The sequence below is a fragment of the Drosophila persimilis genome, unplaced genomic scaffold (genome assembly GCF_003286085.1).
Source record: "Drosophila persimilis strain 14011-0111.01,24,50 unplaced genomic scaffold, DperRS2 tig00000191-arrow-pilon, whole genome shotgun sequence".
NCBI classification, from domain to species: Eukaryota; Metazoa; Arthropoda; class Insecta; order Diptera; family Drosophilidae; genus Drosophila; species Drosophila persimilis.
The window spans coordinates 4,582,590-4,607,016 of record NW_020825298.1 but is presented as its reverse complement, the minus strand read 5'-3'; the positions used below and the strand labels follow the sequence as shown (position 1 = coordinate 4,607,016).

The 24,427-nt window shown below is 46.4% G+C and overlaps 1 protein-coding gene across 3 annotated transcripts in view; it reads left to right on the top strand.

Annotated features, from left to right (window-relative positions):
• LOC6588880 (fibronectin type-III domain-containing protein 3A) overlaps positions 1 to 23,634 on the top strand; it is a 43,318-nt gene extending 19,684 nt beyond the window's left edge. For 2 of the 3 annotated variants that reach the window (XM_026989061.1, XM_026989060.1), the window contains 4 exons: positions 13,566 to 13,738; positions 18,962 to 19,262; positions 19,323 to 22,793; positions 22,893 to 23,634. In XM_026989061.1, coding sequence (XP_026844862.1) covers positions 13,566 to 13,738; positions 18,962 to 19,262; positions 19,323 to 22,793; positions 22,893 to 23,296 — 4,349 coding nt within the window. In that variant the 3' untranslated portion in view covers positions 23,297 to 23,634. Of the gene's footprint in view, positions 1 to 13,565; positions 13,739 to 18,615; positions 18,891 to 18,961; positions 19,263 to 19,322; positions 22,794 to 22,892 lie in introns of those variants that run through there. The other variant, XM_026989062.1, reaches the window with a different exon arrangement.
• Positions 23,635 to 24,427: the final 793 nt, after the last annotated feature.

The following is a 24,427-nucleotide window of genomic DNA, read 5'->3' as shown; positions in this document are numbered from 1 at the left end:
ATCCGTAAATGCAAAACAAAAGCCCAACTGCCGGCGAATGACTAATGCTCGCCCGCTCTACTTTTTGCCTACAACAAAATATTCAACTATCTAAAAGTGTAACTGCGTATTAAATAGTTGTATGCCTCGGAACAGAGGGAATTCTTTTGTGGAAAGTTCTGGGCCTACATTTGAGGAAGATTTTCCATGGGAAAATCTTCGCAGGAATCTAAACTCAGTTTATTTCATGGCAACTGCTGCAGATTTATGGTATCTTTGTCGTGTTTTTGCAGCAAACTCCACTTGAATAAACCGCAAGGTCATTTGCCAAATTATCCATCAGATACATCGCAGCACAGTGTGATATGGGCAAATGTTGAACGCTTTTTATGGCCCCTAAAGCTGTGTGTGGGATTTCTGTGGAATATATCTATCTATCCATCTATCTATTATTTTTGGTAATGGGTTCGTGGGAAAGCTCAAACGGAGATCATTTGTTGTATTGTTAAAGAGGGACAACGTGACTTTGAATATTTTAGAGGCAGGCACCACCAGTCGCCAGGCTGTACGGCCACATCCATAAACATTGAGACTGCAATTTATAGATACTCGTAGAATGGTATCTGAGAATCGCCAAAACGAATTCCACTTTGTCTAATTATGCAGAAATACAATCAATGTGTGTGTGTGTGTATCTGCGGGATACACTTTTGTGTGGACGCCTGATTTAATTTCATTAACATTTTTGTTTATAAAAAAAAAAAACTTTAGTTTTTTGGAGAAAATCTGGTCTTTCTCCTGTTTCCATCTTTGCTGCTGCCGCCTGGAATTTTCTCGTTTTCCGTTTTGCTAATTTCTGCGCATTTGGCTTTGGCTTTTGCTTTGGCATTTTCACTTTGCCATTCATGACTTGGCTCTGGCTTTGGACTCTCGGGCTTCGGGCTTCGGGCTTTGGCTGTGGACTGCGTGTTTATTGCATCCGTTTTGTGGCATACTTTTCGTGCGGCTGCCAATGCTGCTGCTGCCGCTGCCGCTGCTGCTGCTGTTGCAGCTACTAAGCACGAAGCGGATATTGTCACTTTTGCAATTACAACGCGCATAACTTTGTGCAACAACAACACGCCATGGAAAATTGCCTTGGCACCAGATCGGAGCAGGGGACAGGGCAGGGGCAGGGGCAGGGCGGTGCAAACAATGAATGGAAAATGGAGAAAGACAGAGAGAGGCAGAGGGGGAGAGAGGAGCCAAGATAAGCAAAAACAATTTCTTGCACAGATAAGACGGCTATATATAGAAATTAATTGAAAATTATTCAGCAAAGCAGGGCCCTAAAAGCATATGGAATGTCTTACGGCCTGATAGAATCGGATCAGGCCAGGGACAAAGTAAATTGAAAATTTAATTAAACAAGATGCGGACTCGAAGTCCAGGGAACAGCTAGCCAGCAAGGAGATTAAGGGAAGAAATGGACAAAGATACTTCCATCTAGAACTCTTGGGTGCTGGACCGAAGATAGCCCAAAGGCTATCTGGAAATAAATTCAAGAGTTATTTCAAAAATAAATATGGGGATTTATTTCTCATGCAATAAAATAAAATACAGCAAAAGATAAAAATTCTAGAAAAATCCATAGACCATAAAAAAGGCTGATAAATTCAGGGAAATGGGCTTGGAATATCTTTTCAGTCTCCGCTGCAGGTTGGTGCTTCTATGCTCAGTTCTATATGACCTTTTTAGGGCCAGACGAGAACAGATCTATAAACAATGTCTTCGGATAGCAATTTTGTATAGATCTAAAAGCAGGCGCGTGATGAAAAGCTGTGGGCGCCAAGACGCGTGTCTAAAATTTAAAAACTTGATCTGCCAAATCTGTTGGCTCTTCAGCTTAAAAAGGTGTCCGATATCGATATTCAAATGAAAAGAGAAACCGAAAAACCTGGCCAGAGGCTTGCCAAAAGTTGAACTTCAAATCTTGCCGTCACGGGAATGTGGAAATTGCCTTATACTCGCAGCATTAATCAGAAACTCATTAGATTTGAATCAAAGGTTCGTTAATTAAACGCTGCCAATTGTGTGTCAAGAGTTCACTGTTGGCCGCCCCACCCCACCGCCCCCTCAGAGCCCTGTGGGCTGAAAGAAGCCGAAAAACTTTCACATTTCGACCACAATGGAACTACAAATATTTCTCCAGAGCGATCAACTTTGGCATATTTCTGGCAAAGACGAACGCGGCGCGTGCACAAGACCCTACAGAGAGAGAGAGAGAGAGAGAAAAAAGCTAAAAAAAAAGAGACAGAAATCATAATACTCGTAAAACAAAATCTCCGACAAAAATCAGGGTTCAACGAACGCAAATGAAGAAAACGAAAAAACTAAACAAAACCGAAAAGGTCTCGAAAAAAGAGACGAACAAAAAGACAACAAAAATTGCTATAAAAAGCAAGCAAATAATTAACACAATGAAGTGCAGAAGTAAGCAGCAAAGAAATCGAAATAAAAAATTGTTTAACAATTTTCTGCTTGGCAGCCAGAAAAAAAAAAGAAGACAAAAAAAAAACTTGGAGATGTTTGCCAAAGACTTGCGAAATCCCAGAGAAAACGCAGGAAATACGCTGAAAGAAAAAGACAGAACAGACGTTCCCATAAATAAAACGTGCAAACAAAATGCCTCCAAAGAATTCCAGCGAAAAATGAATAGCTTTTTTATACATACATATTTCTTCATTAAAACATTAAAACAGATAAACGAATAAACGAATAAAAGCGGAACTGCGCCCAAAAACGCATTCAATCAGCAACCAAAAACAAAAGCAAAAACAAAAACAAACACAAACCAAATAATAATTAAGTAACTGTGCTCAAAACTTCTGACGAATGTCGCATACACAAACAACAACAAAACAAACAAAAATAATTAACAAAAAAATCCTGCCATAAATTGTTGGCAAAAAAAAAAGATTTCTTTAATTTGTTCGACAAGTAAAAAAAAATTTAATTAATACTGGTTTTATAACGCGGCAGCTAATGGCTTTTTTTACACATGTATGCGAGCGGTTTTTATTTGGCCACTTTTATGGGGGTTGCAGCAGGGGGTGCAGTGTCCCCAAAGAATGTTCAACCTTTGGGGAGTTTCAATCGAAATTGAAAGCTACTCGAGTAAAAGGCAATTGGAATTATTATACCAATGAAAAATAATAGAAATTGTTCAAGGAATTATAATAAACTCTGGGACAGTTCTTGGTATTAGATTCATTAATTTTTGTTATTCTTCGTCTATTCCTTCCTCTTGTCGATCGTCGAATGAATATCATCAGACTTATCGCATAGAACTTATCGCACTAGAGTATCGGGATCGGTCAGGGTTAATCTTGGGATATCGGTAAGGGTATTATGGGATTGGTTAGCGTACTCTTGTGTTGCCTTACAGAACTAAAGTTTAAAATGTTCATAAAATTGATAGACAGCTGAAATCATTAAAAGCTACAAGCACTGGCCTCTAAAACTTCTACAGGTTCTGTTTCCATAGGACTGTCGAGCCTGTCAATCTGCTAGAACTACAACGTGATCCTTGGGATCATATCCTAGGGACTCTAGAAGCTGTGATAGAGCCCCTATGATCTTCCTCTTCCGAGGCATGCACTGGGGGTACAGAAACCCTCCTCAGCTCTCTCTTAAATACCTCTAAAACCACTAGGATCTCCTTTTTGCTACCCACGTGCCAATGATTAATTTTTTTTTATTAAGATTTCTGTACGATCTCGTGTCCAATCAATGGTCATTAAAAGGCGTGATGACAGCAACAACAGCAGCAGCAGACCGTCAAGATGGAAAACAAAAATTAATATTGCCATAAAATGCGCATAAAATATGTTAAATAAAAGAAATTGGTATCCACAAACACACGAGTCGAGTGTGGACAAAGACAAAGAGGCAGCGGTGATGGACACTAGGTTGGACTCCCTGGGGGGGTGTGGGGGGAGTGTGTTTTTGGGGCAGAGCACAGGCTGTCAAAGTGACGCCATTTACGGTTTGACAAGCACAACAATAACAGAAGGCGTCGTTAGTCTGTCTAGGGGCTTGATGGGTGGGGGCGGGGCGGGGAGGGGGATGAACAGGGAGTATGTGAAGTGACATATGTGGATGGCAGTTAAAATTGCTCGCAAGCTGTCAATAAATCGACTGTTGGAGCGAAAAAAAATAGTGAAATATATACCAAATTTTTAGGAAAATGTAAACAGTTTTTAACCGAAAATTTTTCAGACTTTCCCTCTTAAAGAAATGGCAAAATTAAATGCGTTTTAATTTGAATTTCACGCCTGACTGTGGCTCCTTTTGCACTGGTGTCTGCTCCTGGGACAATCAGCCTCGGCGCCGAAAAAAAAGGATGATTAATTAAGGGTATTTTGATTAATGTTTCCCCAGCCCAGGGCCCCAACAAATCAACGAAGCGAACGAATGAACGAGCGAACCTTTTGGTAACGGGCAGAAGACAAAAACAATGACCACAAAACGTTGACCCAAACACACACAAATAAATATATGTACACCAGACACCTACAAACCACCGACCGACTGACTGACTGACTGACTGAGTGACCCAAATCCCCAGCCAACACCTGGGCCACATATCGTCGAAGGGATTGAAACAACAGCTGTGCAAATATTTGATCTGGCTGCCGGCCTGGTTCAGTGTTGCTCAAACCGTGACAGGTGCAAATTGTTGAACTTCCCTTGCAGGACGCGTGGCGTGTCTGTCGCCCCTTAGCACCTGTACTAGGTCACACAGACCCTTCAGGTCTTCAGTTCCGCAGGTCCTCAGCCCCTCAGGTCCTGCTTTTGTTGTGCCCCACTATATGCGCGTTTGTATCTGTGTATATTGTGTTGTTGGCCCCATTTTTGTTTTTTTTTTTTTTTTGTCTAAGTTTTATTGGTCTGCGTCTGAGTTAAGTCTGAATTTTGCCGTATCTGCTGTTGTTTTTGGGGAGTTTTTCCATGTTTTGTCCTTGAAGTATCCTCAGCGACAGGGACGACGGCGTCCAACGGTGGCTGCGGCCTTATAAATCTTCTTTTGGACAAAATGGCGCAGAGCACGTGGAGTGGTATATGGGTGTATCTATGTGTGTGTGTGTGTGCCTTTGTTTAGATATGTATCTGTGCGTCTGCTCGTATCTCTACTTATGTGTGTGCGTCTTCGGTCTTTGTCAGTGGCAAAAGGGAAATAAATTATTTTCCGGTTGGACTATCAGCGCAACGTAACTTTATTTTGTCTTTTCACTTTTGTTTTGCTTTAGCCGTGTTTGCCAACTAATTGTCTTGTCCCCGACACCACCCCCGGTCCCCCGGCCTCCCGCCACCCTCCAGCTGCTGTGTACCTCATTATACCCTTAAAGAGAAGGGTAATAGGACTTGGTTCAGATTTTGGCAAAGTATAGAAGATATAGAAGACGTAATCGGAATGCTTTGAGCAAAAGATGTATCATATAGGACTCTATCCCTCTGCCAGGGTATCAACGCCTGCGGCCCCCCCCCCCCCCCCCCCCCCCCCCCCCCTTTCTCATATTGCTTTGCATTTGCTCAACAATTTATGAGCATTGCGGCTGAGACACAGGCAAGAGAACAGCCAAAGAACAAAAGCAACAAAAAATAACAGAATAAAATAAATGAAACAAAAAAAAAACGAGAGAAAAAAGCGAGATGAAAAAAACAGAATCTGCCATCGTTTGTCGCGGCATAAATAAAATTAATTATTCAGGCAAAAAGGCAACGGCTTTGGCTTTGGCTATGGCTATGGCCGTGGCCAAGGCGAGATGGCCAAATGGCCAAATGGCCAACTGGCAAAGTCCACAAAAGCCAAGCCAACGCGAAAACCAAAGCCATAAAAGTCAAGCGGCAACAACAGCAAAAACGAATTGAAATTTAAGTACCCGCCACGCCCGAAGGCAAAAGTCGCAGCTTTAAAAATATATTACCCGATTTCTGGGCTAAGCAATTATTGCTCCAAAATGAAAATATACATTTGAAAAGAGTTCAGGCTTAAAGTTTTCATTGTTCCTTGAGTAAAGACCTGCCAATGATCATGATCCGAAGCAATGGAGTGGAATCGTTCGGGCATCAGTTTTCCGAGAATCATCGAGAAAAGGGATAAGAATTCCCAGAAAAGTAACCTTAGATCCTTGGTAGAAAGAACTGGAGAGAGAACAAATTCCAATCAGGGCTTAAGCTTTCGTCTGTGCATTAATCATTCACTTGGGGCTGTCTTCCCTTCCCTTTGCTTTGCTTTCTTTTTTGGTGGGGATAGCACCTCCCACAGCAATTACTTGGCATAAATCCCTTTTTTCCACCTTCCCTGCTAATGTCTTAACAAAACAGGAGAGTAAATCGGAGGAAAGCAAAGGAAAGCGAAGCCAAGCCAAACAACAGTTAACCTTTACCCCCCTGCCTGCCCCTCTTGCCGTGCAGCCCGCTCGAGGAAGGAAAAATTAATTAAGCACGCTTTAAATTTGATTTCATTTGTTTTTGCCCAGTTTCGGGGGGGGGAGGTCTGTGTGGGGTCTGCCTGCATCTGTTGTCCTGCCCTCGCCCCCTCTTGGAGGGCAGTAGCTGCTCATTGCCTTGGTCATTCGTCTTCCATTTCGTGTTTTAATGAGCTTCATGCGCCACACGCTGATTTCGCTTTCTCGTGCTCTTCCGTTCCACACTTTGTTTCGCTTTTGGCTTGTTATTATTATTGTTGCTTCTCCCCCTCACACTTACTCTCCCTCGTTCTCCATCCTCCTAGTCTTTTTTGTTTAATTGCTATACACTTGCAAAGGGTGGCATATTTTTGCAAAGCAGCCTTGAAGCTTTTGGGTTCCTATAATCTTTGGCCGAGTGGATAGCGTCTTTATTTCTTACTTCCTCTAGAAAATATAACCTAAATTAAACAAATATATAATCTAAGGGTTTTACAGAACCTTTTCTTCAGCTCTAGACCACTCTTCAAAGAACTCTTTAGGCACAAAGCCTTGGAAATATTTTAATATATTTTATCAAACCCGGTAACCATTGGTATCCATATATTGGCTTCACTAGAAACCATCGGTCTTCTAATAATTAAAACCGACCACTTTTTAACAAAATTTAATCCAAATCGATCTAATTTTGGTGTCATATAAGCTCTAAGGCTCTTAAGAAGTTGTCTAGATTGTAGGAAATATGATCATACTCCACATAATCACTTCCATCGTTTGATCCCATTGAAACGATCGTTTTTTTTGGTCAAAATCTGCTTTAAATGCCTTAAAGGGTATCTAAATCGTCGCACTTCTAGGCTTCTAGGGGTCTTATTCCTCTCTCTGGGTCTCCCACTGGCAAATTGCAAATTGCGGGTTAGCATTTCTTAATGTCAATGCCATTTTGCAGAGCAATGCTTCGCCAGAGCAAGAATAATGAGCAGCAGAAAGAGAAGTAACAGTCCGAGCTCTGAGAGGGGGTGAGCCGGGGGGAGGGGGGCGGGGGAAGCAGAACCAAATTGGCGAACTCTCAGTTGAACCGAACCCCGGAGGGGCAGCACCCTCTCCCCCCCCGGCCAGACGAAACCAGAACAACGAAATTTTCTTCTTTTCTTCTTTTATTTTTTTTGGTTTTTTTGTTGTTGTTTTTTTTTTTGTTTTTGCTTAAGTGTGCAAGTTAATTGAATTGGGGCTTGTGCGTGGGGTGGACAGTGGGGACTACACTTGCTGCTAATTGTTAATGGCTGAGGGAGGAGCAGGGGGGTGGAGCCCTGCATGCATTTATGGTAATGTCGAACACAGCGGGTGGGGTAGAGTGGGGGGGGGTGCCTGTTATGAGGCGAATTGAAGTGCGGATCAGGGCCGAAAGTGCAACAAATTGAAAGTGTTAACGATTGTGGCTAGAAATGGTAATGGGCCAGGGGAGCGGGAGGGGCGGTAGCGACGCCAGTTAGTGGAATAATTAAGGTTGTTGATTAAATAGGGCTATAAAAATGGAAAGGGAAAAAGGAAAGCGCGGAGGAGTCAAGGAAAGTTTCGCCATGATGATTGTATGGAAATAGTTGGATAGTTCAGAAATTTCAATGGGTTTTTGAGGTGTTAAATGATTATTTTTTGCTTATAAACAGCCTCCATTTGAGTGTTTAATTCTTAAGAATTTTAGTGATTTTAATAAAGTATTAAAGTACTTTTCCTGCCATAACATATCAAATGCCTCTCCACACGGGCATCAGTTGTGTAATTTTGCTTCCTTCACTTGGAAAAACATAATTAAACGACTCTAATCCAATCAGTTTCTGACTGGCTAAACAGAGCCAAGTAAGTAGCCCCCCTCTTTCACCCACCTTTGGCACATCTTCCCTCTTTCACCGACCATCTAAATATCTCACTAATCGGTATAAATCCTGTAACTAAACCGAAAATGCCCGTCATTAACTTGGCTCGCCCACCTGATACATTATGCACCTGATACTGCGAGACCTCAGAGCCGTTCATGCCTTCAGACATTAATTTAAAGCCCTCTCTTCCTTTGCTGTCCTTTCCCTGCCCGCCTCTTGCCCTGCACTGAAGCGACAAAACCAATAAAGCAAATGCTGAATAACAGCCTTCGCCCCCCCCTTTTTGGGTGGTGTCAGAGGGCATGGTTTATCGCTCAGACAACGCGCAATTTTTCGTTTTAATAACAATATTTACTCATCATAAAGTATAAATGAAGGCATAATGTGTTGACGTGATATATATACAGATATCCGCATGTATTTATGTCTGTATCTGCATCTGTGGCTGTAGCTGTATCTGTATCTGTGCGATATGATGAGAGTAACGCTTACGGGCGGCGGCCCCATGGGGGGCGTTGACGAAAAATTTCACGACTGTTTCAACATTTTTCCGGTTTCAAGGTTTTTCATGCCCTTGAAAATGGGGTAGAACGACTTTGGAGAGGTGTTTGCAGGGCAAAGATCCTTAAAGATTCGAGTAACGGACTTTGTATCTCAATTAAGTCTTATCGGAATGAACAAGGGATCTGTTCAGCGGAAGAGTATTTCAACCTTCGGCTCTGGAATCTTTCTTATCTTTGGTATTTCCTTTTTTTTTTGGTGCCGGGACCCATTTGTGTCGTTGTCTATGAGGACGTCACTTCAGTTGACACACAAAATGACAATATTTACCGGGGGAAGATGGAGAATTTGGGCGCACGGAGGGGGCTACTGGGTGCGGAAAATATTGGAAATTCAAATAAACAGAGAGGAGGCGCGAAAACAGCAGCCGATGCCAATCCCCCACCAAGCCCCACAATCAACAAAACGTGCGACACGTGCAGACTGTCAAATGGCGCTGGATGGCGCCACCCCAGCCCGTAACCGGGGGAAAGTCAAATACCCATTCCCAATCCCTCAGACAGTTGCCGCCCCTCCGGCCAGCCTCCCCCTCCAACAGCCACTGCCATCTACCACGCCCTCCCTCCGACAGCCTCCAGCAGCAGGCTACCCCCCCCCCCCCCCCCCCGCCCCCCTTTGCGGCCCGCCCGCCCATCAATCAATGGGTCTTAGTCGATTTCTGTTGGCAACGTTTAACGGGGCGTATGCGCAATTAATGCGATTTGTTCGCAGGAGAGGGAGAGAGAGAGAGAGAACACTTTAACACTCGAGGAATTTGTTGTACGAAAAGCTAAGAAACGAGAGCTTTCCATTGAAGAACTCGTGAATTTTCTGCTCTAATTGCATTTTGCGAAAGTTGTATTTAAAGCTGCAAAAGTCGCCATAATTATCGAGATAATTGCGCACGCATCGTTAATTGGAGTCGAATAAATGGTGGACGGAGGGGAGGGGGGGGGGATGAGCGGAAAATGTGAGATAAGTGAGGAAAAGTGAGGAAAAGTGTCGATTATAATGAGCCAACTAACCGCAAATTGGTCTAGATTTGGTCGGTAATTATCAAGAACAAAAGAGGGGCAAACCAACGAGCGAAAAGAAAGAACAGGAGACGCCCCCATTGGGAGGCCCCACAAATCATCATTGGGCCTGTCAATGTCCCCAAAAAGTAAACACAAATCATCGCCACAGCAAATCGAAAGTTTATTCAACTCTAAGCGAAAGTGAATATGAATATGAATGTGAATACGAATAAGTGTTTCGGCTATGGCAATGTATATTATAACAAATGTCCGATTAAATCAACATCAATAACTCACTTATGGCACTCGAAACCAAAACCGCAGAGCACCCAAATCCCCTCCCTTCCTCCGACGATTTTCCGGGCAGAACAGAACAAAGTTAACCGAATTGTTATTAATTTTATAGACATTTGGTGCGTGTTTTGCGTGTGCGTGTCGGAACACATTGGAACCTGCCAGACAACAGCTCTCTGAGGTGGTGCCCCTGACCTCAGACGCGGTCTCTAGACAATGTCTAAGTGAGGAGTGGATGACAGACAGGCAGGAGGCAGCGTCGTCTGGAGGACGGGAGGACGGGAGGCCTGTGAGGCAACAATGCGTAACAAAACAGGAAAGCAATAACAATTTGCAATTAGCCAAAACGCGTGGGGGACGCAACTTTATTTTCGACACTGTGATAGTAAGCCAGTGGGGGTGTTGGGGGGTGTTTGGGGGGCGGACAAGGTCAAGGCATCAGCGCAGAAAATTAAAGTGGAAGATGATGATCTGCCTGCCAGCGAGGGCTGACGTGGGAGTCTATAGAGAAACCGAAAGGAAAGGACTTATAGAGGAAGAGATACAGCTAAAAATGAAGCACATTCGGCGCTAGGATTAGGCAGAAGATACATTCCAACGATCTACTGAAGAGGAAGTATTATGCGAAACTTTATCCCGTTTAATTTCGACTTGAAACTTGCCCCAAAAATATATATCTTCTGCCCGACTTACGCTTTCCGCCAGTCCCAGCCATGACTCTTCCCGCAGACCTTTCCCCAGAGCAGGCCGTCGCTTCTTAAGCAGTTTAGCATTAATTAAGTTTGAGTTGAAGTCGCAGACATTTGCCTGTAGAGGGGGGTAGGGTGGAGGGGTGGGGCAACTGTCTGTCTGCTTGCCAAGTGATAAGCTGAACCAGCCCACGTCCTAAACCAAAGGGGAGCTGAAAGTCTCGCCTAACTAATTGCTGCCTTTTAACACTTGGCCAAATGCGCTGCTGCCTCGGTGTGCATTTCCTGGCCAGACCCAGACAGAGGCCCCCCCCCAGCCCTTAGCTGGATGATTAACTGCATCAGGCATTGGTCTAAAGTGCAGAGCTACAGGAACTAAGGGAGCTACGAGAACTAAGGTGGTGTTTGCTTTTATCAGCCATCATCAGTTTTTTGCTTTGTCGCGTTATGCGTCAGCGCACTAAACCAACATTTTTACACCTAAGAGCAGATAAAGAGCAGAGCGGAGCAGAGCGGGGCAGAGCGGAGCAGGGCAATGGCAAAGTACGGTACGGCTGACTGGCTGGCGGACAGCATTTAACAGTTGATTAGACCGCGTACCCTCGTGGAGGAGGGACGTGACAGCCCCCGCCTCAGTAGAGAGTGGGGATGGTACGTCTGCCGCTCGCATTTTCGGCCTGAATGGACGCGAGACATGGCTAAGCGTATTACCAGGCCGCATTACCGTTAAGTTTACAGTTTAACTATAAAAGCGACTGCGAGGGCCGGAGAACGAAGGCGCCCCCCCCACGATCCATTAGCCGATATTACGCATACGCCGCGTGGTGTCCATAAAAAATGCAACGCTGCATTGTTTAGCAAACAGAACACAGGAACAACAACCTACATAAAATTCTAGAAAAATGTAGAAAAAAATAATAGAAATGCGAAAGTAGCCGCCAGAGCAGGGCAGGAGGGGGCAGGGGCAGGGCAACATTCTTTTTACGTGCCGGGGCATGCAAAGTGCAAAGCTGCCAACTGCATCTATGATGATGATGATGATGATGATGATGATGACGGCAATGGAGGCGCCTCGGCAAAGCGCAGCTGGTTTCCCAGCATTTGAGCCCCCCCATCCATCCATATTGATGGGCAAACACGGAATGCATTTTATGATGAACACGAAAATTCATGAATTGCTCTCGCTTTGTTTTTTTGGGGCCAAAAACACAGATATCTACATATTTATGGCCATACATTTGGCTACGAAAATGCACGAATGTGAAAGAGAATAATTTAAAATTGAAGAAGATTTTGTATCTGCAATATTTTCATTCAATTTATGTTGTTGGGGGCTTGAATCAAATCTAATTTGAGATTATTTATTTCAATTGAATGGCTTTTGTGCCCCCCAAATGATACGCTAATCTCGACCAGACATCTCCTGTTAACAAATCGCCGGGGAAGTCCACCAAATGATTGCTCATTCTTCGTGGAGTGCTCCTTTTTGTTGGCTTTTAGTCGTCGCAATGCAGCCAAAAGGCTGGAAGGCTGGCAGGCTGGAAGGAAGGAAGGAAGGAAGGAAGGAAGAGAAATGGAATTGAAAAGCAATACAAATCCACAAATCAAAATATATCTGAAATGTTTGAAGGGATGGTTCGTGGGGCGGGGGGTAGGGGGGTTCGACTTATGGGGCGGCTTGCTGTCGTTTATTCTGTGGCAATGACATGCGACAAAGTTGCAGCTGAAATGGATCCATAGATGGAAATGGAAATGGAAGCCCCCTACCCATCCCCTGCCTCTATGGCTCCCCTTTCGCTGTATCTAATGACAGTAGCAGAAACCAGAAACAGAACAGATCCCAGACAATGCAAGACGAAGCTCTGAGGCGGCTCTGAGGCCAGTGCCAAGAACCCCGACAACTTTAGCTCCCTTTGTCGTTTGTTCACCCTGCTCTGCCCCGCCCCTCTTGCCCTCTTGCCCTGTGCCTCTTGGCCAAAAGCTGCCAAAAAATGTTTGCTCTAGAGATTTCTACACATTTATTAAAGAGAAATGGAGAGAGAGAGAGAGAGAGGGAGAGAGATGGGGACAATGCAGGCAGCCTATGGCTGGGGGGTACGGGGCGTATGGGTTGGATATTAATCATCGGGCAGACTTAAATTGCAAATGAAATCGGAATTGGGCAACGGTGCGTATGCGTATCGTAGTGGAGTAGTTCGAGAGGCGGAGAGGGAGAGGGAGATGTGGAGAGTGCCACAGGGGTGAGGGAAATTGGCAGACTCTGTCAAGCATTTTGTTGGCTGCAGCAAACACACACACACACACATACACACACATTTCCATATACATATACGTACAGATATACACAGAGATCCAGAGTCAGAGCAAAAGAGAGATATCCATTAAACAAACACAGTGAAATCGCCGCTGACATAAAGCAGCCATGACTGTCCCCGTTCCCGTTCCCGTGCCCCCAGCCATCCCGTTCCCAGCCATGTCCTGGCCATGTCCTGGCGTTGTCTCTGTCTCGATGTCGCCTCGCTGGCGCCAACTGTCGACTGCTTTAGCATTTGCCTTCAAGCTTTACATACACCACGCCACACCACACCACACACACATATGAATATACATATATATATATACTGTATCTGTATCTGTATCTGTATCATCAGCATATTGCCATTTGTTGAAGCATTCTTTAAATAATTTTATCCACCATCACTCTTGTGCTCTTTGCAGGTCCCGCAACCGTTCAAATGGTTTCCCAGAGTCGACCGCCGCCACCGATGACGGTGCCCGTCCAGGTGCCGCAGTACGTCAGCGAGAACGGGACTGTGACCCACGTGATGCTGTCGCCGCAGCAGTACCAACAGCTCCATCCCGGACAGGGACACCTCCATCCACAGCCATTTGTAAGTACCACCCACAGCCACACCCACTAGAGTTAGCCTTTAAGTGTAATTAACTTGTGGTTTATCGCATGAAAAGAGTACAGAAATCTAGGCTTTAAACAAACTAGTTCTGGGACCATTGGGCTCTGTATAATTGATTGGTTTTCTATGCTTCCATTGACCCCATTTTGCTTCTGTTTTAATGAAAGTATTTATTTAATGAATACACATCGATAAGCATCAGCTGGCTTCATAAATTTTCATGAACTTTCCGAAGCTGTGTTCATAAATTCTGTTTAAAATTGATTATAATTTATGAACGCACCTTCATACATTTTCAATGACTGGCAACAGAAGTTTCGCAACTTTCTGGAGATTTTTGTAAGCTATTCAAAAATTCAATTCAATAATTGCCAATGTTCAAACAAAGCAACTTTTAAGTACAAGTATTTCAAAGAAGAATGAAATTTTGTTCTCTTTGCCAGAGGATTATTTAAAGAACTATTCAGAGTGCCCATTCAATACTTTGTTTCGTGCCACACGCGGTCTGGTATATTTCAAATTTTGATAAATGAAAAATGTAGGCTGTAAGAGATACATTGTTTCTTTGGCAGCCCATCAAAATGTGCGATATATTGGCTATCTGTCGCCGTTTCGATTGCCAATTGATTCCCCGACTTCCCGACGGCCCAGGGCAGCTTATCAATTGATTTACAGCTAATTGAGCGAACAATATTGCAATCAGCGAATCCGCATGCGAATGCGAATGCAACAACAATTATTCCCCGATGCTAATTCGATTTTCAAGTGAAATTTTCATGGGGGCGAGCCGAGAGTCGTCGTCGTCGTCTGGTAATATAATTTATTGTGCACCGGATCGGATCCGGGTAAAGTTGTTCCTAGAAAACAATTCAATTGCATGGGCCCGATACAAAAGGAGGAGACTCTGTGTTTATGCCAGAACAGAACCCAGCAAAACAATGGAAACAGTACGCCCCGCAAATGACGGACGGACGATCTAAAATGGCTAAACTTTTAGCTAAATGCCAATTACAAAATGCAACAACTATTAATATAAAGTTTAAGCAAAACAAAAACACAAAAATGAAATGGAAATGGAAGTGGAAAAACAGCTGGCAAGCTGTCGGCCGACAACGCTTTGCATCTATAATTTATTTATTTATTGGATAGTTAGTTTATAAACTGCAATTTCGCTTTGTTTGCCTATCGTGCTCCCACATCTACGAGTATTGTGTTTGTGTTTGCGTTTTGGTGTTGTGTTTGCCTTTCTCCATAAGCATTTGCGCTGACTAACTCTGACTCGGGCAGAGCCCCCGGGGCGGGGGGGGAAAAGCGTGAAAATTGCATAACTAATTAGCTGCTCGCATTAGTCCAATTGCGGCCCAGTGAGTGAGTCACCCATTTGTCCTCTCCGGCAAATATTTGAATATGCAGTGCCACAAAAAATGCACTCACCGCCTGCTCTGCCGCTCGTTTCGCAATCTGTCATTTAGGCGTGAGCTTTGACAATCATTCGACTGTGGGGGCCTACGAAGATGTTTGCTTTGAATGCTAATTGCCGGTTGGGGCTTGGGTGGGGTACGCGGCCGGAGGGGCCAAGCCGAACAAAGTTTGTTGTTTGCCCAGGGTTCATTTCAAAACAAAGTTCAAAGTGGCTTCAAGTTTCTTAGAAAACTGTATATATTATTGGGGTTTTATGTGCCTTTTTTAAATACATTTCTTTGAATTTACATGATTTTCTTCGAATTTTATGGCTACCAGGCTACCCAAAGATCTTTATAATCCAATATGTTCATACATTTTTCAGTATTTTTTTCCACATTTCTCTGAAACAATTATCCCAGAAAATGTAAACGCTTTCAATAATAGACAAATTACATTGTAGTTCCTCTTGAAATGTTACAAATTGCTGGCATTTCAAATCATCGTTAAATTTAGCTTTATTATATGTAGTTTTGCCTCCATTAGCATTACCATTCGGAACTAGTTCGGCTCCCATGAGATCGGCGGCATCAGAGGCACATGCATTCCATTCAAATTGGCTCGCTAATTTGCAAAAAAAAAAAAACAAGAAAAAAGAAAATAAAAGATGGTTGTTAACCAAAGCAGATGAGCGTTACCCATTCACATCACGTTTCGGACCACTCCTGCCTCTGCCACTGCCACTGCGGTCCACTTATGTCTAATAATTTAATAATAACAATTTCATTGTACAACATAAACATTCCCATCATTTCTTTTATGTGCAGAAAGTTGTTAACAGAATTTTGATTGAAATATTTTCCATTTCCATTGCGGAAAAACGAGATAGATGATGCTTGAATAGAGAGGGAATAGAGAGGCTCTGCTAATTCTACGAGTTCGTGACTCGGCCCGCAGTCTCTAAATTGGCATTCCGGTTCTGGCTTAGCGCCTAGCGCAATTTAAATTCTATTACCCAACGCTGCTCTCCCTCTCCCTCAACCACCCCCAACCCCACCCCCCACCTGTACCGCCTGACGTTATTTATTATAATATTATCAATCTCTCAATTAAAAAAGATATTAATTGCATTCAGAGGATTATATAATTTGCAATGATTACCCGCTTTCCGCTTTCCGGTTATGCTCTGAAGCAATCGTTGACACTTTTGGGTTGATTTATATTATTTGAGCAGAAAAATCAAACAGTAACAGTTTTCCCCAATAAACATAAATTACAGAGAAAAGAAGAGAAGCAGACAATTAAAGCGACAGTCAGAGCATAAAAAAGGCATTTATTTTTAGGGGTTAATAAATTGAAAACGTAATTATCAAGAGATTCCACGTTGGATTTCCCAGCAGCCAGCTAACTGTTGTGCTGCCAGGGGGGCCTGGGCTGTGGGCTGTGGGCTGTGGCAGGGTTGCCAACGCGAACTGTCAACCCGAGAAGACAAACGTTTACCTTTAAACAATTTCGATTTGCATAACAATTTGTAGAGCCAGGCTAATGGTTGTTGCTGTTGTTTTATCTGGTAAATGCAATCCATTACGAGTAAATGCTGTGCCTGTGGCTGTGGCTGGCTGGCTGGTCGTGCCCGCTGCTGGCAACGGGCAGCGGGCATCGGGCAACATTGTTGCCCATAGGTTAGGCTCCAAACTCCATACCCATTCGCCGCTCGATGACTTTTAATTGAACTCCACTTGAGTTGAACTTTTGCTTGTCACATTTTTACATAACTTGCCAGTCAGCAGTTGCAGCTTCAGCCTCAGCCAGGCTCTGTCTCTAAGTCTGTCTCTGGCTCTCTTAATGCCATTTTGACAGTGGAAAACTTGATTAATGCATGCAGCGCCAACAACTTCATCCGTTGCTGCCGGTTGTGGTTGGTGCAGCTTCGGACACATGTGGCGTCGTCACGGTTTGTTGCTGAAATGAAAGTGCCCGGCGGTTGCTTGACTCGAGCTGAATTTTCCTTGACTTAATTAACAATTTGCTGCCACAACACACACACACACAGAGACACACACACACTCGCAGAGATATTCGCACAGCACAGTGCCGCACAAAATGGAAGTTTCCGCTTGTGTGTTTATGTTGAAATGTTTATAATTTGATTGTATGCTAATTTACATAGCATAGTCGGATAGTCTCCATCTGCGGAATCGCATTGCCATTATGCAACTTGAGCTATGCGCTCGGATAACTGTAACTGTCGCACCATATCCGTAGGAGAAGCTCCAACTGAAACCGAAACTCTGTGCCACAGAGCGCTCTGTAACTCCCTCGCCGAATGAGTTTTCATCTCCACGTTTTTTTTTTTTCTCTTTTGTGTGTGTTAATCCCGCCACTTCTTTTGTTCTCTCAGCTATGCTGTTTCCGTTGCTGGCCCGCGAACAACAACAGAAAAAGAAGAAACTCATTAACTTTGACCCATATTTGTGGCCTGGGCGGCTTTTTAATATTTTATGATCATCCATAATAACCGTGCAGCATCGGCCATTTTGGGCCGAGCGCGAGCCAAGTGCCAACAATTAGGTGCAAAATGCTTTAAAGTCGTCAAATATATTGCGCAAGTTGCACGCAACTTTGGACATGCAAAAAACCTGAAATTAGCTTGATTTCAGTGAAGCATTCATTTTCCTCAGTTTTGCGCAAAAAAATTATCAATCATCAGGCATCTGGGGGTAATTTTTGCTTAATACAGCATGCGGGCGTGGATAATTGCCAGTGCCCATAAACAGCGAAACCAATTTAGTTAATGATTCGCTGTGGAAATCAGATCAGACTGGAATTTAGTTCAAATTTTACTTTCAAACGGGCGCGCCAAACAGACAGCGCTGAGTAGAAGCTGCTTGCTATGAAATTCAACGCTGCACTGCTTGTTAATAAGACACTCACCCGTTTTTTTGGTTGTTATGTGCCACTTACGTTTTGTTTCGCTAATCTTGCAGAAACTTTATTCACCAATCGCATAAAAACATACATATGTTCGTTGCTGAGGGTACTCAACCGAACATAAACCTCGAGGACTATAATTTCCGATCATGGACAGATACCGATTAACCCATTTTCGACCAGTGGTTATATTAATGCACTAAACGAAAAATCTTGAATAATTTTAGTGCAGCTCTAACTAAATCTACATAAACAAACAGTATTATTTTCCACAGCTTAACTGAAATTCCTTAACTGCTTAAATAGGGGGAGGCTTAGTAGGTTAATTCGGTGTTTTCATCGGTATATTTACAGTATATTTCTGAGAGTCAGACGGTATATGTTATCTGGTCACACTGGAGAGCAACAACAGCAAAAACTAATTTAAAAAATTACAAATATTCGTTTACATGTTGTTGTATTCAGTATTTTTCAAACTTCAAATATTAACTGATTGTGGAAAACATTTTGCGCCAGCTGACAAAGATTTTGCGCGCTGTCCTACCAATTTCCAGTGCAATTTTCGCTAGAAACTTCTACCTGCGCTGATAACATTCCGCAAATTAATTAGTTATTGTTATCAGCGCTCTCTCTCCGTACCACGAATGTTATTTATAGACGACTTGTAGATGTTGACGTGGTAGTTCTTGGCCAGCCATTAGTTGGGATGGGGAAAATGGAGCAGCAACAGCCGGACAAGAAGAAAAAAACGACAACCACATCATCGACCACAAGCAGTTCCAGAACTGTTGTGGTTAAAGTATTTACCTACTGAAAAGCCTCCGTTTTGAGCACTTATTAAACATTTTACATTGATGTCCCACTCCACAGATAAGCGCCAATGGTACATCGCATTTCTATACGCCGGCCATGGCCGGCTATCCACCAGGTCCTGCTGGCAACGGACCACCGCACTATCATCTGCAGCAGCCACAGGGTGCACCGCAGCAGCCACCGCCCAGCGTGGGAGGCGGAGGGGGACCGCCGCCACCTGTGAATGCTGCACAGCAGCAGCCGCCGCCAGTCCACACACATTCCCCGCACTCGCCGTCGCCGCCCAACTATCGGGATGAGCGCAGCCAGAGGCAGCATACGAAGCTGCTGCGGAAGCTGGAGAAGCAGAGGGAGTCCAGTGAGTGTCCTGTCCCAGCTCTTGAAGTGATTTCCCCATACTAAAGTGTTTCTCTTTCAGATCCCGCCTTGTCCACGCCCACACATTCGCCTTCGCTGAGGGGTGTCAACGATCTGAATGGCCATCACACCAACAACAACAACATTCCGGTGGGTGTATTGCCCCTGCCACCGCACCTCAACAATCATCATCACATGAACAACAACAGCCACTTGCACAACAACAACAATCATGTGCGTCGCCTCGCGCAGCAGCAGCTGCAGCAACAACAGCAACAGCAGCAGCCGCAGCCGCTGACGCAGAGGAACGGCAATCCCAATGTCACGCAAGGACCAGCCACGCCCCTGCCCCAGCGAACGGGCAGCAGTGTGGGCGGCGCCAGTTCGGTGGGCACATCGGAGGATGGCGAAGACAACTCCAGTCTGGCCGGAGAGGATGAGGAAGACTACCAGTCGACGATTGTGGAGCAAATATCGGCGATTGAGAAGCCCGAGGTGATTGACGTGACCTCGAAGGCAGCGAAGATCATCTGGGAGTCGCCCGTCATCACCGATGCCTTGCTCATCAATATGCACGAGCTGCACTACCAGGTCCTGCTCAGCGACTCGGGCAAACAGTGCAAATACAAGAGTCTCTATCGAGGCGAGGCCCACGAATGCATTGTCCAGGATCTGCAGCCGGGACAGGACTATCTGGTGCGGCTGCAAGTCCACTACCAGAAGCTGCAGGGCACCGTCAGCGAGCCGACAGAGTTCCGAACGCCAGCCTGCGAGCCGGAGCCGCCGCTGCCCCCCAAACTGGTGTCGCGCACCAAGAGCTCCATTAATCTACGCTGGGCTGCACCGCCTGCGAATGGCGCAACCATTCAGCACTATCTGCTGGAGTACGACGAGGGCAAGGGCCAGCCGCTCAAGTTCGTGGAACTGGCCAAGATCAAGGCCAAGCACTATGTGATCAGCAAGCTGCAGGCCACGACTGTCTACAGCTTCCGCCTGGCCGCCGTCAACGAGGTGGGCAAGTCCCCGTACTCGCCCATCAGCAGCTACAGCACCGCGGGCAATCCCCCGGCCGTGCCCAAGCCCCCGCAGCTGCACTCGAGCAGCCCCAGCTCGCTGAAGCTGTTCTGGGAGAGGCGCACCCAGGACGGGGACTTCCTGCTGCAGCTGCAGGATGCAGAGTCCGGACACGGCTACCTGAACACCTACAAGGGTACCGATCTCCACTACGAGTGCCTGCAGCTGCGCCGGGCGTGCAGCTACCAGTTCCGTCTCCGATCCGAGAACGAGGCCGGAGTCTCGCCCTGGTCGCCAGAGGTCAGCTACCGAACGGCCGCCGAGCGTCCGGGCAGGCCGGGCAAGCCGAGTGCCAAGGGCAAGATCCATGGCACCCACTTCAAGGCGCGCTGGGACACGCCCTCGGACACCGGCGGAGCGAGCATACTTCGCTACCATCTGGAGCTGAGTTCGGGGTCCGTTTTCGAGCGCATCTACAGCGGCTCCGAGTCGGAGGCCATGTGCGAGCGCCTCCAGCCGGGGACCACCTATCAGCTGCGTGCCTGCTGCGAGGGTCCCGCCGGCCAAAGTCCGTTCTCGGACATCGGACATGTCACCACAGAGGCTGTGGCCCCGGCGGCCCCGCCTCCGCCGTACTCCAGTGACCCGCCCTCGCCGTATGCAGCCCTCCTGAAGCTCCTCCAGCCGGACTACAATGGCGGCGCCCCCATCCTAGAGTTTGAGGTTCAAATGCGCCGCTTGGAGCAGGTGCAGCCACCCCACATCGTGTACAGAGGCAAGCAGGCGTACTTCGTGGCCCAGGATCTGGTGCCGGGCGGCATGTACGAGGTGCAAGTGCGAGCCATCAATCGCATCGGAGCCGGCAACTGGTCCCAGTGGATGAAATTCACAGCCGCAGCAGCCGCACCTGGCGTACCCGAGGAGCTGCGAGTGCTGGTCAAGTCGGCCACCCATCTGAGTGTGAGCTGGCAGGCGCCGCTCCACGAGAACGGAGCCCCAGTCACCAACTACATCCTGAAAAGTGCCAGCCAAGAGAAGCGCAGCGAGGAGCAGGATCAGGACCAGGAGCCCCCGAGAGAGCCACCCAGCACGGAGTTCCACAACTGCTACCAGGGAGCACAGACGTGTGCCGAACTGAGGAACCTCGCGCCCTTCACACGCTACTTCTTCCGCATCCTGGCCAGCAATGCCGCCGGCTCTGGCTCCGCCTCGGAGGTGGTGAGCGTGAGCACCCCGGCCGCCGTGCCCGGCGCCCCCCAAATGCAGGGATACGAGTTCACCGCCCAGGAGGTGACCCTCAACTGGACCCAGCCGGCGGCGCACGGCTCTCCCATCTGCTCGTACAACATCGAGTACGGAGAGCGGACCATTGCCACACCGGATGCGTGCACCCGGTACACAGTGACGGGCCTGATGCCCGAGACCAGCTACAAGTTCCGCGTCCAGGCCGTGAACGCCATCGGAGCCGGAGCATTCAGTGCCTATGCGAAGCTGACCACGCAGCCGGCGCCACCAGCTCCACCGCGGCTCGAGTGCAGCGGAGCGGGCCACAACTACATCAAACTGAAGTGGGGCGAGGGCGGACCGGGCGGCAAGACCAATGGAGCCGCTGCCGGCGGAGGCGCCGACTTCACCAAGTACTTTGTGGAGATGTACGTGACCCGGGCGAAGCAGTTCCAGGCCGTCTACTCCGGCACCAATTGCATGTGCAAGGTGCACAAGCTGCAGGAGCGCAGCAGCTACACCTTCCGCATCTACGCCCACACGGACAGGGCTGGAGACGGCGACTACTCCGAGGACTACGTGTTCGAGACGAGCGCCACGCTGCCGGCCAACATCAAGCCGCCGCGTGTGGTGCACGAGAACAGCGTGTGCCTGATGGACCTGCCCGGCCAGTTGGGCATGCAGCTGACCCTCGAGTGGCAGCACTCGAAGAACTCCTTCCACGACCGAGTCGAGTACGAGCTGCAGTACGCGGTCCTGGGAGCCGCCGAGCTGGAAACGGAGACGCCCAAGGGACGCAGCAGCAGCTCCAGCGGCAGCGCCAGCGGAGCTCCCCTCAATCTGGCCAACCAGGACTACCGTCAGCTGTACCGCGGCCCCGAGACCAAGTTCACCATCGACAATCTAGCCGCGGGTACCTGCTACCAGTTCCGCGTGTGTCCCGTGCGGATAGCCTCCGGCGGAGAGCTGCTCTACGGGCAGCCGTCGAGTCCGCTGCGGTATCAGGTGCCCAGCGAGCTGGATCCCAGCTCGGCCACCTGCCACCACCTGCATGGCTCCACGTCCCCCAATACGGCCACACACTCGCAGCGCAGCAGCCGGAAGCTGTCGGCGGGCAATGGCTCCACCAATGGCCTGCACCTGAGGTCCGTAAGTGCCTCGGCCATCAGTGGCTGCAGCGGCGTGGGAGCCGATCCCCTCGCCATTGGCCGGCTGCAGCAGGAGCTGTCGAGCTTCAACGCCTGCGGCGATCCACTGCGTCATCATCATGGAAATGAATCCGCAATGAGATGTGGTATGTACACCCACCATGCAGCAGGCAGCAGTACCCAGTGCGGGTCTGGAAATACTTACAACGTCCATTAATTTGCATTTATTTCTGTTTCGAATGTAGAAATGGCTCACTTTCACCATCATCACCATCAACCGTGCGGCGGAGATGGCAACGCTTCGTCTGGCTCCTCCACGGCGGGCTCCAGCTGCGCCGGCTCCAATCTCCTTCTGCGCGGCAACCACATGCATCACACGCACCATATGCACCACTCCCATCACATGCACCATGCCCATCATCCGCACGGCGGCGGTGGCGTCGGTGCCATCAGCGGGAGCTCCTCCACGGCCATCTCCGCAAGACTGGCCAGCCAGGGCGGCACCCTGCGTCGCTTTGCGGCCAAGATGACGTCGCTCTACTGCAATCGGAAGCGGCTGAGCGACCAGCAGAAGGCCGTCTGCATTGTGGTTTCATTCCTGTTTGTCACCATCCTGGCGGCGATGCTGGTCAACATGCTGCGCGGCTAATGGTGCCCTCGCCCTCCAACTGGAACATGCAACACGCGACATGCAAATCGAAAACTGAAAGAAGAGTAAGGAAAATGATAAAAAACTAAAAAAAAAGAAAAACAAATGCACTTTATGTCTCAAAGAAGTGATTCAAACAATTAGTTGTAATTATGTATTTTTTATATAAACAAAATCAAAAGAAATCAAATTGTAAATTGTCTAATTTTAAAGAAACAAAACAAGCAACTAACCAGCAGAATAAGAACAGGAAAACCTAGAAGAAAAACACACAATAAACTGTATTTAAATGTACACAAAAAAAAACGAAACTAATACATTCACACGTCTCGTCTAAATGTTTGTAAATGTTACAATAATGGTATTTACTTACGAGTATATGTAATATTTGTTGTTGCTAAAATCATTGTCACAAAACAAAACGAAACGAAAGAAAAGGAAAAGCTAAAGTAAAAGCAAAAGAATAATCTCCATATGTGCTATATAAAGAACTTTGTAAACCCCCCTCTGTAAGGCTCACGAGTACTTGTCAAACCTGTTCTGAAATGCTTCTCAAACTGTTCATTTTTTGAGCGTATGCAGGCAGCTTTGGCAAGACATTTGCTATATTTGCATTTGCTCGGCGACGTGTAAAACTAGCATTTGGTGGCGTGCCCCAGCGCTCAGAAATACTTATACATTCTTGAACCACATCCGAATTTTGAAACCAAGTCAGACACACCATAGGATTGTAAATAATATATGTATCAGGCTACATCCAACTAGAAAAGAAACTGAATATTCCAATGAAGGTGGTATAGGGGGCCGCAAAGATAGTAGAGCAAATGCAAAACGATTTAAAAACGAAATATATGAATTTATTAGACTACCAGCAAACAAGTATTTCCGTGCTGTACAATTGTTTCCCCAAAATATATGCATATATATATATATACACACTTGCATAGATATATAAATGTATATGTAAACGGCAGACGCTTCTTTTCATTCTCACAAACCAACAACCTTTTTATACGAATTATTACACAATTTATTACGATAAACATTTAATACATATTCAAAGGACAACCACAAGAGGAGGAAAGAGGGAGAACCAAGGCAGATGCCCAGTTGGGGCTGCTATATCGTGGC